Source organism: Gossypium hirsutum, chromosome D07 (genome assembly GCF_007990345.1).
Source record: "Gossypium hirsutum isolate 1008001.06 chromosome D07, Gossypium_hirsutum_v2.1, whole genome shotgun sequence".
Lineage (NCBI taxonomy): Eukaryota > Viridiplantae > Streptophyta > Magnoliopsida > Malvales > Malvaceae > Gossypium > Gossypium hirsutum.
The window spans coordinates 22821060-22843850 of NC_053443.1; the positions used below are offsets into that span (position 1 = coordinate 22821060).

Sequence of the window (22791 nt, forward strand, 5' to 3'; positions counted from 1 at the left end):
CTAATGATGCTTATAAATAATTAAATATGGTTGATATTTATTGTATTGTGGAAAAATATTACCCTCTTGATTTTATTGAGCAAGAGAAAGTAATCTTGGAGTATCAGTTGCAACATTATAAGTAAAATGTTCCAAATTATCCGAAGTTGCAAAATCTGTCCACAATCTCTGATCTTTGTCAAGGATTAACAGAGACACAGATGTCAAAGGTATATTTTCTTATTGATAGATTAATTTATCTTCTGTTGACTCTTCCCGTTTCAACTGCAACTACAGAAAGAACATTTTCGGCAATGAAAATTGTCAAAACAAGGCTTCGCAAAAAAAATGGAGGATGAGTTTCCTACAGATAATCTTGTTGTTTATATTGAGAGAGAGATTGCTGAAACTTTTGATTCAGACTCTATATTTAGTAGTTTTATTTCCTTGAAAGAACTTCGTGCACAATTTTAAGTAATGATATATTATTTCTTTTTAATTGTTAGAATATTGCTTTTTTTGAATCGATTTTTTATATGTTTAAATCGATTTTTACATAGCACGTCTAATTTTAACTTGGTCCTCCCAAGATTAACATCCTGGCTCTATCACTAACTATGAACGTGGTAAAATGACATGGTGTCATGTTTTTCCTATAAATTATATAACAATAGTCAAGTTTCAAATTTAGTTTCTATATTATGTGTAAATTTAAGATATAATCTTTATATTTTAACTTCCTGACATAATTTTTGTTATGTGAATATTTAAAAAAAATCAAAATGTCAATTCAACAAATTTAATGATATTAATAATTACAGTTGAATTTATAAATTTGAAAATAAAACAAATTAAATTCTGAAAAGTAAAAATATATATAGAATATTATGAGAAAAAAAATGATGGTATAAGTAAACAGGTGTCAGAACTTAAATTAGCTACTTGGTAGGTAGACACAAAAACTGATAGCACGAAGGAAAGAGAAGGGTAATGATTAAATGAAACAGCAAAATATGACAAAACCAATGGGCACCCCCAGGATTTTTAATGCTTTCCCCTGCCCTTCATACCTAAACCATTATTGCTATTATTGCAATTGTAGCTGATTTTTTTAGGTATACAAGTTTTCACTATATGTATGAGTGGTGGCCGGAAAGGATTTTTACATAAAGAAAATTAAAATTATAGTTTATCTTTTAAAAATTTATAAAATTATAAATTAATAAAATAATTAAATTTTTATTTAATTTTGACTTTAAAAATATTTTTCAAGACGCCATACATCTATACTATTATTTAAGTTTTTTTATTGATCGGGTCACCAATTTGATTAGAAAAATTATAGACATAACCTTTTGTATTTGAAGATAATTTAATGAGGGTAATTTAAAATATATTTAAAATTTATGGTTTTAGACTTTTTCATCATGGGAGTGGGAGAAGTTTTCCCAAGTCATTGATTAATAACAAAAAAAAAATCATCGATAATTAAATTTCTTTTAATAAATATATTAATACAAAATTTTCAAACCTCCAATCTTCCAATTTGATCGTGACATGATATCACCCTCCAAGAATTTGATTATGGACCCACTACCGACCATTTGATCTCCCAGTCATTCCCCACGTGTAATCGACCAATAGCCCCAAAAGCGCTTTCATATAATCGTTAAAGTAGGCTATAAAAACTTGGGTCAAAGTTTTCAGGGGTACGAGAGCTCCGTGAAATAATAATCAATGTCTGAGGTTGAAACGCTGTCGTTGCCTTTCAAATTTTCTTGTTTTATAAGAAGATTTTTATAGAAACTGAAATCCAAAGAAAGGCTGACACAAGAACTAATATAAATAAATAAATAAAGTTTTGGACATTAGTCTCATTCTTCTGCTCTTATCCATTGACATTTAAAACGATTTCTTGTAATTCTGCTTGTATTATGTGTTAGATTAGAATTAGATCTATCATCTATGCAATTACCACTTGCCCATCTCCTTTCAATCCTTTATCTTTCTGGGTTTGTGCTCTTTCTCCTTATTCTATTTTCTCTTCTCTTCTCTCTCTCTCTTTATCATTGGGTATGTTTAATTTGTTGAATTATGTTAGATTAGTTGACCTTGTTGCATACACCGTTTCATTGCCTTTTCTATCTACACTTCTCTGAATATCTCGTTGTTCAGTGACTCATTTTCTATACATCGAGTTTATTAGTGAATACGATTTAGATTGTAATCTTTTAATCTGGCCTGAATTCAACTGCTTTCTTTTGTTTACCTGATTTGATGATCTAATGAAGGTCATATCTTGAGGAAGTATATGGACTTTACTTGAAATGAATGACAGTGGGTGAAATTAGGTTTTCAAGTCTTATTAAGTACTACGCCTCAAATAAACCCTTCAATCACAAGTTTGTATTGGCTGCATTTGCAAATGTATGGTTCTTGTGTTTTATAAGTTGTTGTATTGACTTATTTACAAATCTGCCACTTCCATTTTCTATTTCTGGCTTGAGAAGCATGGTGTATGGTGAAGTCATAAAGTACATAAAATGCTCTTTTAAATTTTGATTGAGGGCAATGAACTTAAGGTTTGCTAAGCATGCATGATGGTTGAACTTTTTTGTACTTCATACAGGGGTAAGGACATGTATTATCTGATTGTATTTCTTAAGTAATCATTGTTGGAACCTACGATTTCCAATATGGTTACTGCTTGGTTTTGACTGGTGTGGCAACTTATAAAATTTGTCTTAACCATGTCTGGTTGGCTGTTAGTTTTACTGATTTAGTGAAGAATGAGGATTTGAAGTTTATCTTACTTAATTAGCTACAGTAATAATCTCATTTGTAACAAATTATTTTTGGTAGCTACATGTGTCGACAAGGAGTGTAATGGCAGCAGCTGAAGCAAGGGCTGTCTGGCAAAGAACAGCGAATCGTTGCTTTGTCCAAGAAGATGCCAAAAGAGCTCCCAAGTTAGCTTGCTGCCAATCATCATCTCATTGTAAACAGGCTGATTCTAGCCCCACTGGTGTAGCAGATGCTCGTGATCACCCTGCAGTTGATCTCAATGCTCTCAACAGGAACCCTTCCTGTTCCAATCTACTGCCTGATATGAGGTGGTGGCTTCAGTTGCAGCCTAGCTATGGACCCCAAAAGGGTTTAAAAAATGAGCAGTTATATGCCTTGGAGGATGAAGTGGAAAGTTTGAAAGGTGAAATAAAGTCTCCCTCCAATGTAAGTAGAGTTCAGCCGCATGATGCACAAGATGCTTCTGGTGTTGACAGAAAAAGGAACAATGGAGGTTCTCTTGATTCAACTGAGACGGTGCGAAACTATGAACTTTTGGAGATGGAATCTGTTGAATGCCATGTTTCCAAAAAAATCAATGACTGCTGTTACGATCCAGAGTCTCCTTGGGCTGGGGATGGGAAGGCTGAGCCATGGTGGCGCACAACAGATAAAGATGAGCTTGCCTCTTTGGTTGCACAGAAGTCGTTGGATTTCATTGAGAATTGTGATCTTCCCCCACCTCAGAAGATGCATGTAAGAAGGTACTTGTGTGCATCTTCCGGTTCTTATGGCGGTAATCGGAAGTCTGAAGCAGGCCCTATGCTTGGTCCAATCCTCAATGCGCAGGGCTCTCCTGATTCTGTAATAACTCTTGGAAGAAAGATGCAGTGTGCTTCCAGCACACCATTCAGGTATTTTTTTAATAATAGTTTCAAGTAGTGGTGTTATTGATTTCATTGATTAATACTTTGAATGAATAGGTTAAACTAGTGTCTAAAATAGGAACAGCTAGCCAAAATGGCTTCTTAGATGTGCATTGTTCTGCATCTCTAGCCAACCAATAATTAAAGAAAAACAATTGATTTTATCTCTGTTTGTTCAACTGTATTCGATAGAACGATCCAAAAGGACATTATAGAGGAAGTTACGGAGACTGATCCTACCACAGCTCAGCTGTTAGATGCACTTCGTCGCTCACAAACCCGTGCTAGGGAAGCTGAGAAAGCAGCAAAACAAGCCTATAAAGAGAAGGAGCATGTCATCAAGCTTTTCTTCAAACAAGCCTCACAACTCTTTGCCTACAAACAGTGGTTCCAAATATTGCAGCTAGAAGCCCTTTTTGTCCATACCAAGGATAATGGGCAGCCAGTCTCCCCTCAATTTCCTGTAGTTCTTCCACCTACATCCTACAACAGTAGGAAACTGCGAAAGAGCTGGCAAAAGACTGGAAAAGGTAATCGAGGGAAGCGTGGCTTGCCTAGACCAGAATTGACCAAGTATGTCGTTGCTTTTGCATTGGGGCTGAGTCTTGTTGGTGCTGGTTTGCTATTGGGATGGACTGTGGGGGGGATGTTTCCTTTCTAGAGAATCAGAGAGATCAATTAATCCCCTTGCTTTGGTTTGCAACAAAGAATGGTCAGATAATTTGACTAAATTTGTTTTCCATATATGAACAATTTCCCCCGTTAATTTTACACGTATTAAGCCCTGTATATTGTATGTATCTAGTTGTTCACCTTTCTGTATCTATTGTTTGTTTTTAGGTGTTTATTTCTTAGTAGCGTACTTTGGATGCATAATTGATGTGGTTGGCTGTTGTACATATATTGGGTGAAAGCGTCACGAGGCAAAGTATCTCAATATATATCTCTTTGATAAATCCATCAATGAAAAGCGAAGCTTGTTCAGTGTCTATGAATTGAACAGTTTCTGGATTCTAAGTCCATCCTCTATCTTAATAACTTAAGCAAGGTCACAGATTATTGAATCTGTATCTTGCTTTTTGATTCACGAATGCATGAATAACCAAATGCTTAAGCCTGCCTAGAATAAAAGTTCATTGTTTGATTGCTTTGTTTCCTTCATGCCTCTTCTTTCTTCAATCTGTTATCAGTGTGCTGGTGGTGTTGAAGACATTGTTACTATGAACCCTGGAAAATTTTCCAGTGTCCAATTTTTATCGTTGGTTATTATGGAAGTTGGGTGTGCTTGGATGGGTGGAAAAGTGGATAGGAGAGGTGATTATTTTTCATATAAAAATTAATTTTTCTAAATTGAAATGATTTGAGGAGAAAATGAGAGAGAGGTGTATTTTATTTTAAAATTATGGACACATATGATAGAAAATTATGCACACCAAGCAATGGAAATCTTTTTATATTTCCTACAAATCACATTTATAGAAAAAAAATTATATTTTCCAATTTTCTATTTCTTCAATTTTCATCTTTCTAATTTTTTCTTCCACTTTAGCTAGTGAAGTCTACTTTATTGGGTGGAAAACTGAAGGTATGGAAGGACAAATGGATAAGTGAAAAGAAAATAAATTTTGGATGTGTTTAGTAGAGAATAAAAACAAGGGGAAAGAAAATATAAAAAATAATCATTTTCCATCCTCATGCATAAAGATTAATTATTCCAAATTAGATTGATGAGATGAGAGGAAATGAAAGATTAGGTGTATGTTAGTTCAAAATTATGTATTTTTAAAATTTTGTTTTTTTTTCTAGTTTACCAAGCAATAGGTGAAAAAAATTGTATTTTCCATTTATTTTAACTATTGTATTTTACATCTTTCCAAAAAAAAAATTTACCCTACCAAACAAAGGCTGAAGGAGGAGCATGGTGAAAAGCAATATGAAAACCTGTGAAAGTTGAATGAATCAGGCTACAAATCCAGTGGGCTCAGGTTTCTGAATCAGTAGGTGAACTCAACGCAGCTCACCCACCCTATCCCTCAGTCAAACAATCCTCTGAGCGTATGATGCTGTTTGAGTGGGTCTTTTGTTGTCGGTTAGCCTCCAACGTATAAAGAAAAGTAAGGCGATGAGTAGAACAACCTACTCTGAGAATAGTAGTAATTTAGCAAATGCCAAAATGGTGAAAGAGTGTTGCATTCCCGTGGGCCAATGGATAGAGTTGAGCCATAATTACATTTACTACTGCTATATATCCAGTCCAACAATGTCTAAAACCTTTTGCAGTAACTTACATGCACAAGACTGGGATTGCAGATAAAAAAGGAAAAACCTTAGCTGAATACAGCCCCGCAACCACAACTAGAGAAGAAACGATACAGTAAGGGGCATTAGCTATATTTTACTTTTGATTAGTCATTTTCATTCACACCAAAATATCAACCGGCTGAACTGGAGTGTAGTTGATCAACTAAAGATAAAAAAGGGTCAGCCCATAAATCCATCCTTCTTCTTTTTATTCCATGGAACCGCTAGCTTTAAACCTTGATAGATGGTTGCCTGTCGTGTCCAAACACCAAAATCAAACAACTTTCTAGCAATGGTATTGATTTGATTGCCGACAAAGCTAATTGAAGTGGCACATTACATAATTGTGAAGTCAGTCAATAGCAAAAAGCTTAATTAGATTCTACTTCAAGAAACTTGCCACCATACCCGTAAACCTAATTATGTCAAGAAATCTCCACTTACCATCACCATGGAGCATTTTTCTTTCCCTGGTTAGACAAGATTTTCCAAATTTAAGCTTTAATTAAACATCCAAGAGCAACCTAATTAACTGCTTCATAAAATTTAAGCAAATTATCTTGACAAGTAAGAAGGATTTGGACTAGAGGAAGCAAGTGGTGAGTCATTCAGAATTTGTGATGAAAACCATGAAAGTAGCATAGCAGCACCCCTCAAAGACTATAAATTTGTAAAGAAACTGAGAGATGAATCTTACCCAGAAGTGTGACTTGGAATTAAAGAGGTTATGAAAGCTACCAACCCTTTTAATTCTGGTGGTCTTAACACTGCTACTATTGCTTTCTTCTTCTTCTTCTTCTTCTTCTTCTCTGCTGCATTCACTGTCTTTATCACCAGAAGATGGGAAGACGTAACTTTTCCCAGCCCCACCGACTTCTCTTTTAGCCTTGAAGGTCTTTCTCTTCCAAGAACCAAGAAACCCTTTGTCTTTGTAGGTCCCTCTCTTACTAAGAACCAAGGTACCGAGCTGCACCCTCTCAGGACTAAGACTGCCGACACGAAAAGAGCCGTAGCACTCACTTCCCATTCTGAATGAAGAAGAAGACTGAAGTCTAGCAGGTTCCAAGACAGTGGTGCTCTTGGCATCCTGAAGCAACCTGGGAGGCAGTTCCAGGCACTTTTGAGCCAAGTGATTGGGATTAGAGAAAAGGGTGAGTGTGGTACATGGTTTAGGCTTTCCAGGTTCGTCTTCCCAGCGAAACGGAACCGAGGCTGAGACGTGTAATGGAGGGGTTGACGTCCCTGATCTTTCTGGTGACTGCATGTGCGCCTGTGGAGCTGAAAACAGCGGTAGCTTTGGTGTGTAGCTTGACTCATTCTCTGCCTCAGTTCCCATGATTTTCTTTCTATACTCTCTATGCGTAAGGATAGGGGAGGGCTTTATTTTTTAGTTCCTTTTTGTTTTGTACAGACAAAGAAGAGAGCAAGGAAGGTCCCCGTAAGAAAAAGAGGCCAGCCTTTTAAGTCCAATGTTGTCGCTATTTTCAACCCCCTCAGCAAAGATTAATCAACGGTCATTCTTATATACTTTCGCTATGATCTTCTCATGCTAGCCATATGTTAAAAAGACTTCAAATACCAGGTTTCGAAATAAGAATGGGTTCCAACTATATAGAGTACTATACTGCCATTGTATAATAGGAATGAAATGTGTGATTGTTAATCATCTAACCAAAAAGCTTGTACCAATCCCAGGAATTGATGGGTTGAAAGTAAAAACTACTGTAATTAATGGAATGGATTGACCTTAATCATAAAGCAAAAAAGTAGCTAAGCTTGACTCCATATCCCTATAGAAAGACAAGGTTAAACAGTGAAAGCACTTAAAAGCAAGAATCTACATTGCACCTTTTCCTGGTGACGTCAGCTTTATTAAACTATTCATGGTTTGGCTTTCATTAAAGGGAAGAAAAGTGGGAAAGATAGTTTGAGCTGTGTGAAAGGGTGGGTGGAAGGGGTGTCCAAAATTAATTCGGTTAATCGGTTAATTAACTGAATTAATTCGGTTGGGATCGATTAATATTTTTTTAGAAATTCAATTAACGGTTAATTTAATTTGAAATCGGTCGGTTAACTGAATTAATCGAATTTAATAAATAATATTATAATATATAAGTATTCGGTTGGTTCAGTTAATTTTTTGGAAATATAAATTAATCGATCGGTTATGTCAGTTAATTTTTGATATGTTTTATACTTGCTTTAACCAAAAATAAAAAATATATATATAAATTTTGGTTAATTCGGTTAACCGGCCGAATTAACCGAAAAAATTCGGTTCGGTTAATTTTTTTGAAAATATTTCGATTCAATTAACGGTTAAAAATTTAAAAGAGTCGATTAATTTAGTTAATAATAATTGGAATCGATTAACCGATTCAACACCTCTAAACAGATGCACTGGATTGTAGCAGGAGGCTCATAGGATGCCAATTTGAGTGACAGGGTCCAAAGGTAGAATCGTCCTATACTTTTTCAGACGTGGGCTTGTTTTGGACTTTACTCGGTCAAGAAAATGCCCTTTCAAACAGAGTCACCCTCATTGCCACCAATATCACTTCTCAATCCCATTTATCTCACATGCGCATTATTCATCTCGCCATCAATTACTCTTTTTTCCCCTTATCTTAAACATCTATCACTATCATGAATTAATAAGATTTTAATTTAGTTAAAAAATAAAATCTTTTACTTTATAAAATATAATAATTAATTCTCTTACTACGAGTGTTCTCAAAAGAGATAAATGATTTATCATCAAATTTACTCATTCTTATGAACAAGATCAAATTTCTGATCACATAATTAAGAGATTAAGTGAGCAATCATCATATCATACTTCATATTTCATTTCACTTTATTCAGTTACCAAATAGAATAAGAAAGTTGTTGGAATATTTTCAAATATTTATAGTATCCCAATAACTATAAATGAATGGGTGTAATTAATCAAAAGATAAAACTTTTGGTCATTGGTCAAAAGTTATATCATTTGATTTTTTAAAAAAGAATTATAACTATTCAAAAATATTATTTGAATAGTTACAAAATTAAATGAATAATTATTATTATTTATTTATTCATAAAGACACCAATTGAAAGATGTCTCTATGAAGAGACATGAAAATTCCTATAAATAGGAATGGGATTTCATTTGGAAATCATATCAACAAATTCTAATATTATTTCTTCTCTTCCTTCATTTTCTAATATTATTAGATTATTCTATAAAGTATTGCTGCAGAAATCCTTTGTAGAAATTGAGTTTTTGTTATACATTACTCAGTGCATAGTGGACTATTCTCGTCAGTGCAAAACGCAAATAGTCATTGGCTTCATTGTATCCTCGAGGTTAATTTGCTTGGAACTCGTTTGCACACTGAAGATAAGTGGGGGCGAATATAACCTTAAAGATAGTGGCTTGATACACGCCTTGGAGCCTGTCCTATTTCTTCTTTTTCTTTTCGAGTTTCGATCGTGTGTTCGAGTTTTTTCCTTACCGGAGTTTTGTACTAACAATTTTAAGGTTATATTTCATGATGACTACCACAACACATGAAAGTGGAACACTAAGGGAGTTGGCTTCCAACTTTGTTAAACTTGATCGTTTTGATGGTGGCAATTTTCGACGATGGCAGAAAAAGATGCACTTTTTGTTATCAACTTTGAAGATTGCTTATGTTTTGGATACTCCAAGACCTGAAGAGAATGAAAATGAATCTGTTGCTACAACCCGAGAAAGACAAAAATGGGACAATGCTGATTACATGTGCATGGGCCACATATTGAATGGTTTATCTGATGGTTTGTTCGACACCTACCAAAACGACGTCACCGCTAAAGAATTATGGGACAAATTGGAGGCAAAATACATGACCGAAGATGTTACAAGTAAGAAATTTCTTGTCAGTCGTTTCAATAATTATCAAATGGTTGATGGTCGTTCTGTTATGGAACAATTTCGTGATATTGAAAAGATGCTGAATCAATTTAAGCAATATGATATGAAAATGGATGAAATGATTGTGGTATCCTCCATAATAGACAAACTTCCTCCATCTTGGAAAGACTTTAAAAGAAGTCTAAAACATAAGAAAGAGGAAATATCTCTTGAGGCTTTGGCAAATCATCTTCGTATTGAAGAAGAGTATTGAAAACAAGATCAGAACCTAAATTCTGAAAATGCCAAAGTACATATTACGGAGGAAGTACAGACTACTAAACCATTCAAGAGAAAGTTCAATCAGACTGATAGAGCACCTAAGTTCAAAAAGAAACAAAAGGGCTCATGCTATCATTGTGGAAAGCCGGGACATTTCAAGAATGAATGTCGATTTTTAAAGAAGAAATCATCTTCTGAGGCTGATAATAACGAAAAGTTCGTTGCAATGATATCTGAAATTAATATGGCACAAGATGATAATACATGGTGGATTGATACCGGAGCAACCAAACATGTGTGCAAAGACAAAAGCATGTTCACAAAGTTCACACAATGTGAAAATGACAATGTCTTGTACATGGGAAATTCTTCCACCGCAACAATTAAAGGCAAAGGGTCTGTTGAACTACAATTCACTTCTGGAAAGGTTTTAACCTTAAATGATGTATATTATGTACCAGAAGTTAGGAAAAATTTAGTGTCTGGAAGTCTGTTGAATAAGTTTGGTTTCAAACTTGTTTTTGAGGCAGATAAGTTTATTTTGTCTAAGGGAGGAATTTTTGTGGGAAAAGGGTATATGTATGAAAGCATGTTCAAACTTAATATTATTAATAAGAATAAAATGCTATTTCTGCTTATATGATTGAATCATTTTGTTTGTGGCATTATAGATTAGGTCATTTGAATTATAGAAAATTGAATGACATGTATAAATTAGATTTAATTCCTGTTTTAATAATAATATTGAAAAATGAAATACCTGTATGTTGACTAAAATTACAAGAAATCCTTTCCCTAAGGTTAAAAGGAAAACAAAATTGCTTGATATGATACATAGTGATTTATGTGACTTGCATAATACTCCTACATTAGGTGGAAAGAAATATTTTGTTACTTTTATTGATGATTGTTCTAGATATTGTTATGTATATTTATTGCATTCAAAAGATGAAGCGCTTGATAAATTTAAAGTTTATAAATCTGAAGTTGAACTTCAGTGTGAATCATTTATCAAGTGCTTAAGATCGGATAGAGGTGGAGAATACTATAATCCAAGTTATTTTGAACTCACTGGAATTGTCCATCAAGTTTCAGCCCCTTACACACCACAACAAAATGGTGTAGCTGAAAGGAAAAATAGAGTCTTGATTGAAATGGTAAATTCAATGTTATCATATTCAGGTCTTGGATAGGGTTTTTGGGGAGAAGCTGTTCTAACAGCTTGTCATATATTGAATAGAGTTCCTAATAAGGAAACTAAAATAACCCCCTATGAACAATGGAAGAAAAGGAAACTAAACCTTAATTATTTAAAGGTTTGGGGTTGTAGAGCTATTGTAAAAGTTCCAACACCTAAACGTAAAAAGTTAGGTGAAAGAGGAATTGAATGCATATTTATAGGTTATGCACATAATAGCAAGGCATATAGGTTCATAGTAATTGAACCAAATGATTCAATTTCAATTAATACGGTTATTGAATCAAGAGATGCTATTTTTGATGAAAATAGATTTAATTCTATATCAAGACAATTACAACCACAACAATTGATTCATTCTTCAAATGAGAATGAGATTCCATTGAAACAAATTGATAATAATGATGAATCTTGTCAAGAATTAAGAAGAAGTAAGAGGATTAAAAAGGTCAAAGATTTTGGACCAGATTTCATTATGTTTCTTGTAGAAGGAAAAGGTGAAAGTATATGCAATAAGATACCTTATTGTTATAATACCGAATCTGATCCTATTACATTTGAAGAAGCAGTGAAATCTCAAGACTCTGCTTTTTGGAAAGAAGCAATAAATGATGAAATGGATTCAATAATGGGAAATCAAACTTGGATCTTAGTTGATCTTCCACCAGGTTCCAAACCAATAGGTTGTAAATGGATCTTCAAAAAGAAAATGAAGGTCGATGGAACCATTGATAAATTTAAAGCAAGGTTGGTAGCAAAAGGTTTTACACAAAGACAAGGTATTAATTACTTTGATACCTATGCTCCACTAGCAAGAATTGCTACAATTAGACTATTAATATCACTTACCTCTATATATAATTTGGTTGTTCACCAAATGGATGTTAAAACTGCATTTTTAAATGGTGAATTGGAAGAGGAAGTGTACATGGAGTGTAACACAATTTATACAAATATAACTATTATTTACATATAACTTACCTCGGATGCAAAACGACTATTTTTGTAATTTAGTCGATAACTTTCTCTTTTCCCCGATCACTTGCACTATTTCTTCTTTCTTGATCTATATTAACACAATTTAATACATTTTATCAATATTCCATTCAAATACAATTCATACACAACATTTTGACACATTTACATTTTCCCCATAACTTTTCAAAAATTCCACTTTTGTCCCTAAGCTCGTAAAAATAAAATTCTCTAAATTCTTAAATTTCAAACTTCACTAAATCATATTTCATGCTCATAACGGGCCTCAATTTCACAAAATCACAACTTTATGCACACTTTACCATCTTTCACAATTTAGCCTTTTTCAACATTTTTCATTGAAATTCATCTAGTAAAACTTGTAATTAACACTTCAAACATTCATTATCTAACATCACTAATCAATTTACAATTATATCATGAATGGGTCAATTTTTAAACTTTAATTTCATTTAAATTAAATGGTAGAAACATGAAATTCAAGCTTCAATAAGCATAAAAATACGAAAATAATTAAAAACGGGGCAAGAAATCACTTACAATTGAGCTTAGGAAAATCAAAACCCTTAACTATGGTAACCTGAAACTTTCGGCAGCAAGCTTCTGATTTTTTGAAGAAGATGGACACTTATTTTCTCTTTATTTTGTCTTTTACCCAATTTGGACAAAAATGCCCTTGACCCATTACTTAGATATTTTTCTAGAAATACCCTTTTGTGTCCATAACACTAATTTATGGTCTAATTGCCACATAAACACTTCCAATTTCATGTAATAATTCAATTAAGTCATTTAATCACTAATTAGACACACTTTACATTTTTCTCAATTTAGTCCTAAAAATTCAATTAAGCACTAAAGCATTAAAATTTCCTATCCATATTTTCACACAATATTTCAATCAATCAGTAACTAATAAAAATTTATAAAATTAAACTATTTCACTTCGGATTTGTGGTTACGAAACCACTATTCCGATTAGGCCCTATTTCGGGCTATCACAATTCTCTCCCCCTTAGGGATTTTCGTCCCCGAAAATCTTACCAGTGAATAAGTTGGGATACTGTTTCCTCATAGCCTCCTCGGTTTCCCATGTTGCCTCTTCCACCCCATGTCGTTGCCATAACACTTTCACTAAAGCAATTTCTTTGTTTCTCAACTGTTTCACTTCTCGTGCCAAGATTCGAATCGGTTCTTCTTCGTATGTCATATCCGATCGAATTTCCACTTCAGTCGGTGAAATCACATGTGATGGGTCCGATCGATATCGCCTCAACATAGAAACATGAAACACATTATCAATTCTTTCCAATTCCGGTGGTAAAGACAATCGATAAGCCATTGGACCAATTCTTTCTATCACTTAATACAGACCAATAAATCTTGGACTTAATTTGCCTTTACGGCCAAATCTCAAAATTTTCTTCCATGGAGACACTTTCAAAAATACTTTATCTCCCACTTGAAACTCAATCTCTTTTCTTTTCAAGTCTGCATACGACTTCTGTCGATCCGATGCAGCTTTCAAACAATCACGGATTATCTTCACTTTGTCTTCGGTTTCTTTTACCAAATCGACTCCATGTAACTGATTTTCATTAAGTTCAGTCCAATATAATGGAGTCCGACACTTTCGTCCATACAACGCTTCATAAGGTGCCATTTTTATGCTTGACTGATAACTATTATTATAAGCAAATTCCACCAAAGGTAAATATCTTTCCCAATTACCTTCAAATTCCAATACACAACATCTCAACATGTCTTCGAGTATTTGAATTACTCTTTCAGACTGTCCATCGGTTTGGGGATGGAATGCTGTACTAAAATTCAATTTAGTACCCAATGCCTCTTGTAATTTCTTCCAAAACCTTGAAGTAAATCGCGGATCTCTATCAGATATAATAGACATAGGTACACCATGTAATCGGACTATCTCAGCAATATACAATTCAGCTAACTTGTCAAGTGAAAAACTCATTCGCACAGGAATGAAATGAGCCGACTTAGTCAATCGATCAACTATAACCCAAATTGAGTCTTTCTTTTTCGGTGACAATGGCAATCCAGAAACAAAATCCATAGTAATTCTATCCCATTTCCACTCGGGCACCATAATAGGTTGAAGTAATCCTGAAGGTACTTGGTGTTCAGCTTTTACTTGTTGGCACACTAAACACTTTGTCACATACTTGGAGATATCCCGTTTCATACCCGACCACCAATAAAATTTCTTCAAATCATTGTACATTTTTACACTACCGGGGTGAACTGCCAAATGACTATCATGTGCTTCTTGCAAAATTTTCTGAATTAAATCAACATTTTTCGGAACACATATTCTATCACGAAACATTAAACATCCATCTGAATCAATCTGAAAATCAGAATTATTGTCCACTGCACACTGAGTCTTTCTTCTTTGCAATTCATTATCCACTTTCTGAGCCTCACAAATTTCTTGAAGAAACAATGGTCTAGCTTTTAACACTGCAAACAATGATCCATCTTCAGTCAATGTTAATCTCGTATTCAAAGCTCTCAAAGCAAAGAGAGACTTTCTGCTCAAAGCATCAGCAACTATATTAGCTTTTCCCGGATGATAATCTATCACAAGTTCATAATCTTTCAACAATTCCAACCATCTTCTTTGCCGCAAATTCAGATCTTTTTGTGTCATAACAAATTTCAAACTTTTATGATCTGTAAAAACACGATATTTCTCACCATATAAATAATGACGCCAAATCTTCAAAGCAAAGACAATAGCAGCCAACTCTAAATCATGGGTAGGATAATTTCGTTCATGCGGTTTCAATTGTCGAGAAGCATACGCTATCACCTTTCCTTCTTGCATCAATATACATCCAAGCCCATTTAGTGACGCGTCACTATAAACAACAAATTCCTTTCCTGACTCAGGTTGCACTAACACTGGTGCCTCAGTTAAACACTTCTTTAATTTCTCAAAACTTTGTTGACACTCCTCGGTCCATTCGAACTTAACATCTTTTTGCAACAATTTTGTCATCGGTGAAGCTATCATCGAAAAACCTTCTACAAATCGACGATAATATCCGGCTAAGCCCAGAAAACTCCTAACTTCAGATACATTTCTTGGAGGCTTCCACTCAACTATTGCCGATATCTTATTCGGATCCACTCGAATGCCATCTCCCGAGACAATATGCCCCAAAAATCTAACTTCACTAAGCCAAAATTCACTTTTGCTAAATTTAGCAAACAATTTCTTTTCTCGCAGCGTTTGTAGCACAATTCTTAAATGTTCAGCATGCTCGGCTTCACTTCGGGAATAAATAAGAATATCATCTATAAACACCACAACAAATTTATCCAAATAGGGCCGGAAAATTCGATTCATCAAATCCATAAAAATAGCTGGAGCATTAGTCAGACCAAAAGGCATTACAAGAAATTCATAGTGGCCATATCGGGTTCTGAAAGCAGTCTTTGGCACATCTGACTCTTTAACCCTCAATTGATAATATCCGGATCTCAAATCAATTTTGGAAAACACTGTGGCATACTTTAACTGATCAAACAAGTCATCTATTCGGGGTAATGGATACTTATTCTTCACTGTCACTTTGTTAAGTTGACGATAATCAATACACAATCTCAATGTCCCATCCTTTTTCTTCACAAATAGCACGGGAGCACCCCACGGAGAGTAACTTAGTCTAACAAATCCTTTATCTGTCAGCTCTTGTAATTGCACTTTTAATTCTTTTAATTCAGTTGGTGTCATTCTGTAGGGAGCAATCGATATTGGAGCAGTACCTGGCATTACTTCAATACCAAACTCTACTTCTCTAATCGGAGGCAAACCTGGCAACTCTTCTGGGAACACATCTACATATTCACATACCACTGGCACTGATTCGATCTTTATTTCAAACACTTTTGTGTTCAACACATAAGCAAGATATGCTTCACAACCATTTTTCAAACATTTCTGAGCAGACATGGTAGAAATCACAATTGGCATCACATTTGACTTATCTGGTTCAACCCGAAGAACTGTACCACTACCACACTTCAACTCAAGAATTTTCTGACTGTAATCTATCTTGGCCTTATGTAATGTCAACCAATCCATTCCCAAAATAACATCAAATTCATCAAATGGCAACAACATTAAGTTGGCAGGGAAACACTGACCTTGTATAATCAAAGGACAATTTTTGCATATTTTATCAACTATCATATGCTTGCCTAAAGGATTCGACACTTTAACCACATACTCAGTCAATTCAACACACAAATTCTTATCAGACACTAAATTCATGCATACATACGAGTGAGTAGAACCAGGATCAATCAATGCAAGAACATTAGTGTCGTAAAGAGAAAATATACCAGTGATCACATCAGGAGAAGATGCTTCCTCTCTAGCTCGGATGGCATAAGCTCTTGCTGGAGCTCCCACTTCAGATCTTACAGTCATGTCTTTTGTTACGCCTCTACCACTAGTTCCAATCCCCACATTTCTCTGTGGTCTTCCTCTAGTAGTCACACTGCTCGATCTCACATTCTGAAACTTTTCTATCTCTTCTCTTTCCGGACAATCTTTCACAAAATGATCTTGAGATCCACATTTAAAACAAGCTCGGCTGATTAAATAACATTCCCCCAAATGTCATTTTCCACAATGTTGACATTCCGGTCTAGTAGGTTTAACACTACCTGTACTTGCCATAGAAGTTGCCTGAGCTTTAGAACCTGAATATTGTCTTCCTCGATCTCTTTGAAAATTCACACTAGAAACATTCGATCGAGTATTCATTTCTTTAAACTTCTTCGCTTGAGACTGAAATGGCTTGCCCATTGATCTTTTTCTTTCATCTCTTGCTTCACTTTCCACCTTTCTTTTCTCTTTGCTCAATTCTTCAGCCTTGATAGCTCTTTCAACTAGTACCACTAACTCTTTAATTTCAAGAATTCCCACTAGCAATCGGATATCGTCGTTTAATCCATCTTCAAACCTTTTACACAATGTAGCTTCATTAGATACACACTCTTGGGCATACTTGCTTAATTTGACAAATTCTCGCTCATATTCGGCTACCGTCATGCGCCCTTGTTTCAATTCAAGAAACTCTTTTCTCTTTTGATCAATGAAACGCTGACTCACATACTTCTTCCGGAATTCTTCTTGAAAGAAGTCCCATGTAACTTTCTCTTTAGGCACCACTGACACTAAAGTTTTCCACCAATTATAAGCCGAATCCCTTAGCAATGAGATAGCACATTTGAGACTTTCTTCTGGAGTACAAGATAATTCATCCAACACTCTGATAGTATTATCAAGCCAGAACTCTGCTCTTTCAGGATCATCATTTACATTAGCTCGGAACTCTTCGGCTCCATACTTTCGAATTTTGTCCACTGGAGGCTTTGACAATTTTAACACTTCAGTTTGTTGAGGAGCTATGGGAACAGCTTGAGGAATAGGAGGGGGCGGAGGAGGTTGAGCATTAGGATTAGTTCTAACAAACTCAGTGTACCAATTGTTCATCATTTGGAGAAAAGCTTCTCGAGCCTCATCTCCTTGACCCTGAGTCTCGAATCGACTTTCAACAGGCACATTACTTTGAGCATCATCAACTATATCTCGGTTAGAATCCATTACTATAAAAAAAACATTTTAAGATGTCAGGAGTCGTCACACTATCATTATTCAATTATGGCATGTATAGATAGTCTATTACACTCGCTACGTTAGTCCGAAAATCGACTAAACCGTAGCTCTGATACCACTAAATGTAACACCCCTTACCCGAGACCGTCTCCGGAATCGAGTACGAGATGTCATCCAATTTAACTTACCGATTCAGAGCATAAAAATTTGCTTTTAAAATTAAATTCACTGTTCATAACAACACTGTCCACCTGCGCAACTGTCACTAATTTAATTATAACTTGAGTTACGAAACTAAAAATTTAAATCCGTAAATTTTCCGTGAAACTAGACTCATATTCCTACTTACCATAAAAGTTTCAGAATTTTTGACTTAGCACATTAGTACAGTTTATTCATTAAAGTATCTCCTGTTTCACAGCTCGACAAATCTGACCTCTTGGCGCTAAAAATCAAATATCTAATTGTACAGAATTCATATAAGGTTACCATTAATTTATTTTGAAAATAGACTCACTAAGGAATCTAAACATATAAATTATGACCTATAATTATTTCTGTACAATTTATAATGATTTTCTAAAGTTAGAACAGGGGACTTCAAAAACCATTCTGACCTTGTCTCACTAAAATTTAAATATCTCAAAATATAAAATTCCTTTGCCTACACCGTTTCTTTCATGTAAAAATAGACTTGATAAGCTTTAATTCTATATATCATTCACCCTCTAATTCCATTTCTACTATTTATGGTGATTTTTCACATTCACGTCACTGCTGCTGTCAAAGAAACTGCTTCTTTGAATTAGTTACCATTTAAACATACATAACTCCAAAACATATTCTTTAATAACTACTTCAATAGCTAACATTAGCCATATCATTTGGACATGCTCAAAATGATTAAGACTCTATACATGCCATAGTTTAAACATTTTGAAAAGCACATAATACCGAGATGGTTATGATAGTGTGATACGAGCTCCGACGGTCCACTATTCGATCAAGTTCAAATCACTATAAAACAAAGGAAAGAAAGAGATGTGTAAGCTATAAATAGCTTAGTAAGTTACATGTAAACAATAATTACTCAATTAATAATTAACACTTTTAACATATAACTAATCAAAACATTTCTTAGCAATTTCAATCACTTACACATACACAATCTTACCAATTCACTTGCATATACATTTTCACACTTAACATTTCATATTCACTTTAATTCATTATTAATCCCGTTGAACACTTGGAATATACACGGATACGTAGAGATTTAGCACATAAGTGCCACACTGATATGTAGCCGAAACTACCACTGATATGTAGCCGAAGCTACCACTGGATGTAGCCAAAGCTACCACTGAAATGTAGCCGAAGCTACCACTGATCAATAACACTGGAAATGTCCACGGGTCTGCTCACACAAGCTGTCAGGTGTCTGCAACACATGCTAGATCACCCAGCACCCGGGACTCACTGTAACATGTAACACTGGTCTCTAGTGACATGTCACTTGTATCCAATTCTATTCCTAAGTTCAACCGGGAATTTACACTTAACACTTTATTTTCAACACTTTATCACTTGAATAATTCATGAACAACTTTCCTTCCACATTCAATATTAATTCACATATCAAATATAATTCACAATTTATACAAATATAACTATTATTTACATATAACTTACTTCGGATGCAAAACGACTATTTTTGTAATTTAGTCGATAACTTTCTCTTTTCCCCGATCACTTGCACTATTTCTTCTTTCTTGATCTATATTAACACAATTTAATACATTTTATCAATATTCCATTCAAATACAATTCATACACAACATTTTGACACATTTACATTTTTCCCCATAACTTTTCAAAAATTCCACTTTTGTCCCTAAGCTCGTAAAAATAAAATTCTCTAAATTCTTAAATTTCAAACTTCACTAAATCATATTTCATGCTCATAACGGGCCTCAATTTCACAAAATCACAACTTTATGCACACTTTACCATCTTTCACAATTTAGCCTTTTTTCAACATTTTTCATTGAAATTCATCTAGTAAAACTTGTAATTAACACTTCAAACATTCATTATCTAACATCACTAATCAATTTACAATTATATCATGAATGGGTCAATTTTTAAACTTTAATTTCATTTAAATTAAATGGTAGAAACATGAAATTCAAGCTTCAATAAGCATAAAAATACGAAAATAATTAAAAACGGGGCAAGAAATCACTTACAATTGAGCTTAGGAAAATCAAAACCCTTAACTATGGTAACCTGAAACTTTCGGCAGCAAGCTTCTGATTTTTTTGATGAAGATGGACACTTATTTTCTCTTTATTTTGTCTTTTACCCAATTTGGACAAAAATGCCCTTGACCCATTACTTAGATATTTTTCTAGAAATACCCTTTTGTGTCCATAACACTAATTTATGGTCTAATTGCCACATAAACACTTCCAATTTCATGCAATAATTCAATTAAGTCATTTAATCACTAATTAGACACACTTTGCATTTTTCTCAATTTAGTCCTAAAAATTTAATTAAGCACTAAAGCATTAAAATTTCCTATCCATATTTTCACACAATATTTCAATCAATCAGTAACTAATAAAAATTTATAAAATTAAACTATTTCACTTCGGATTTGTGGTTACGAAACCACTATTCCGATTAGGCCCTATTTCGGGCTATCACATGGAGCAACCGGAAGGATTTTTTGTTCCAGGACAAGAGCATAAGGTATGTAAGCTTGTTAAATCTTTATATGGGCTTAAACAAGCACCAAAACAATGGAACCAAAAGTTTGACAAGGTTGTTTTAGCTAATGGTTATAAAATAAATGAATCCGATAAGTGCATATATAGTAAATTTGATAATGGAAAGGGTGTTATAATCTGCTTATATGTAGATGACATGCTCATTTTTGGCATGGATTTGGAACAAATAGAAAACACAAAGAAATTCTTGTCAAACAACTTTGCTATGAAGGATATGGGTGTAGCAGATGTTATTCTTGGGATTAAAATAACCCGAGATGAAAGCACTATAGCTTTATCACAATCACATTACATTGAAAATGTGCTTAAAAAGTTTGATCTTTTCAACTGTATACCAGCATCTACACCCATAGATCCTCAATTAAAATTAGTATCTAATGCTGGTAGGAAAATTGATCAATTGAAATATGCAAGTCTAATTGGTTGTCTTATGTACATAATGACTTGTACAAGACCAGATATTGCATATACTATTGGAAAATTGAGTAGATACACAAGTAATCCAAGTAGTTTACATTGGCAAGCTTTAAATAGAGTACTTAGGTACTTAAAGAAAACTATTAACTATGGATTGTGTTATAATGGATATCCTCTAGTTTTAGAAGGGTATTCGGATGCTAGTTGGATTACAAGTTTGGAAGATCATGCATCTACTAGTGGGTGGATCTTCATTCTTGGTGGAGGAGTCATTTCTTGGGGTTCCAAAAAACAAACATGTATTACTGATTCCACCATGGCAGCAGAATTTATTGCATTAGCCGCTGCATCTAAAGAAGCAGAATGGTTAAGAAATTTGCTTTATGATGTACCTTTATGGCTTAAGCCAATTTCACCTATTTCTATCCGTTGTGATAGTGAGGCTACTCTAGCAAAGGCATATAGCCAAGTATATAATGGAAAGTCTAGACACATTGGATTAAGACATAGTTATGTCCGACAATTAATCTCTGATGGAGTGATCACTATTAATTATGTGAGGTCAAGTGAAAATTTGGCAGATCCTTTGACAAAAAGTCTTGCTAGAGATGCAGTAAGAAACTCGACTCAACGCTTGGTATAACGTCAAGTCTTGAGTTCAATGAGACAAAGTACATCATTAGTATGTGACTGTTAGCACTATAAATAAATCCATCCTAAGATTAAAGTGCTAGGTACCCGTAATGATAAGGGAAGGATGAGTAATGTACTCTTAATGGACCCATAACATAAATATGTTAGAGTGTTATAATTACGGGAACACTTTTGATGGGATCTACCTATGTGAGTGGAAGTGTGGCCGCTTCTAGGAGCTTAAGGGCTTGGCTCTGACAGCACTCATGAAAAGAGGACATAGACACATGGCTATAATAGTGTCCCTAGATACTATGCATTGACTGATGTTGAAATCATTGTGTGAGATGTGTTCAGTTAATCAAATGGAATAGTTGGTTCAAAGCTTAGTCTACCATACAATTTCGATTAACTTTAACATGTTTTCACTAAGTGAAGGTTCAATCGTAAGACACCTTTATTTATGCAAATTGATTTCCAAGAATATCAAAATCTAAATATTTTGAAAATGGGGGGAGATTGTTGGAATATTTTCAAATATTTATAGTATCCCAATAACTATAAATGAATGGGTGTAATTAATCAAAAGATAAAACTTTTGGTCATTGGTCAAAAGTTATATCATTTGATTTTTTAAAAAAGAATTATAACTATTCAAAAAAATATTATTTGAATAGTTACAAAATTAAATGAATAATTATTATTTATTTATTCATAAAGACACCTATTGAAAGAGGTCTCTATGAAGAGACATGAAAATTCCTATAAATAGGAATGGGATTTCATTTGGAAATCATATCAACAAATTCTAATATTTCTTCTCTTCCTTCATTTTCTAATATTATTAGATTATTCTATAAAGTATTGCTACAGAAATCCTTTGTAGAAACTGAGTTTTTGTTATACATTACTCAGTGCATAGTAGACTATTCTCGTCA

At 34.1% G+C, this 22791-nt stretch overlaps 3 protein-coding genes across 3 annotated transcripts; 1 reads left to right on the top strand and 2 right to left on the bottom strand.

Annotated features, from left to right (window-relative positions):
• The first annotated feature begins 1794 nt into the window (after positions 1–1794).
• LOC107954477 (uncharacterized) lies at positions 1795–4678 on the top strand. Its single transcript, XM_016890053.2, has 3 exons — positions 1795–2052; positions 2842–3677; positions 3882–4678. Exons 1-3 carry the CDS (start codon positions 1945–1947, stop codon positions 4348–4350), a joined length of 1413 nt encoding a protein of 470 aa, XP_016745542.2. The 5' UTR covers positions 1795–1944; the 3' UTR covers positions 4351–4678.
• Positions 4679–5904: 1226 nt separating this feature from the next.
• On the bottom strand, positions 5905–7781 carry LOC107954475 (uncharacterized protein At4g00950). The gene is made up of 2 exons (XM_016890049.2): positions 6688–7781; positions 5905–6242 (listed from the first exon to the last, which is right to left on the bottom strand). The coding sequence occupies exons 1-2, from the start codon at positions 7324–7326 to the stop codon at positions 6171–6173; spliced, it is 711 nt and encodes a 236-aa protein (XP_016745538.1). The 5' UTR covers positions 7327–7781; the 3' UTR covers positions 5905–6170.
• Positions 7782–12368: 4587 nt separating this feature from the next.
• On the bottom strand, positions 12369–17996 carry LOC121219150 (uncharacterized). Its single transcript, XM_041096838.1, has 2 exons — positions 16727–17996; positions 12369–12416 (listed from the first exon to the last, which is right to left on the bottom strand). The coding sequence occupies exon 1, from the start codon at positions 17994–17996 to the stop codon at positions 17007–17009; it is 990 nt and encodes a 329-aa protein (XP_040952772.1). The 3' UTR covers positions 12369–12416; positions 16727–17006.
• Between the last annotated feature and the right edge of the window lie 4795 nt (positions 17997–22791).

What these genes read in the sequence shown, in the direction of transcription:
- LOC107954477 (XM_016890053.2), top strand. Translation starts at nt 1,945, where the DNA reads ATGCAATTACCACTTGCCCATCTCCTTTCAATCCTTTATCTTTCTGGG. An exon ending in CTCTCTCTCTTTATCATTGG is followed by an intron (nt 2,053 to 2,841) that starts GTATGTTTAATT and finishes TATTTTTGGTAG; the next exon opens with CTACATGTGTCGACAAGGAG. An exon ending in GCTTCCAGCACACCATTCAG is followed by an intron (nt 3,678 to 3,881) that starts GTATTTTTTTAA and finishes TGTATTCGATAG; the next exon opens with AACGATCCAAAAGGACATTA.
- LOC107954475 (XM_016890049.2), bottom strand. Translation starts at nt 7,326, where the DNA reads ATGGGAACTGAGGCAGAGAATGAGTCAAGCTACACACCAAAGCTACCG. An exon ending in ATTCCAAGTCACACTTCTGG is followed by an intron (nt 6,243 to 6,687) that starts GTAAGATTCATC and finishes TGGACACGACAG; the next exon opens with GCAACCATCTATCAAGGTTT.
- LOC121219150 (XM_041096838.1), bottom strand. Translation starts at nt 17,996, where the DNA reads ATGGATTCTAACCGAGATATAGTTGATGATGCTCAAAGTAATGTGCCT.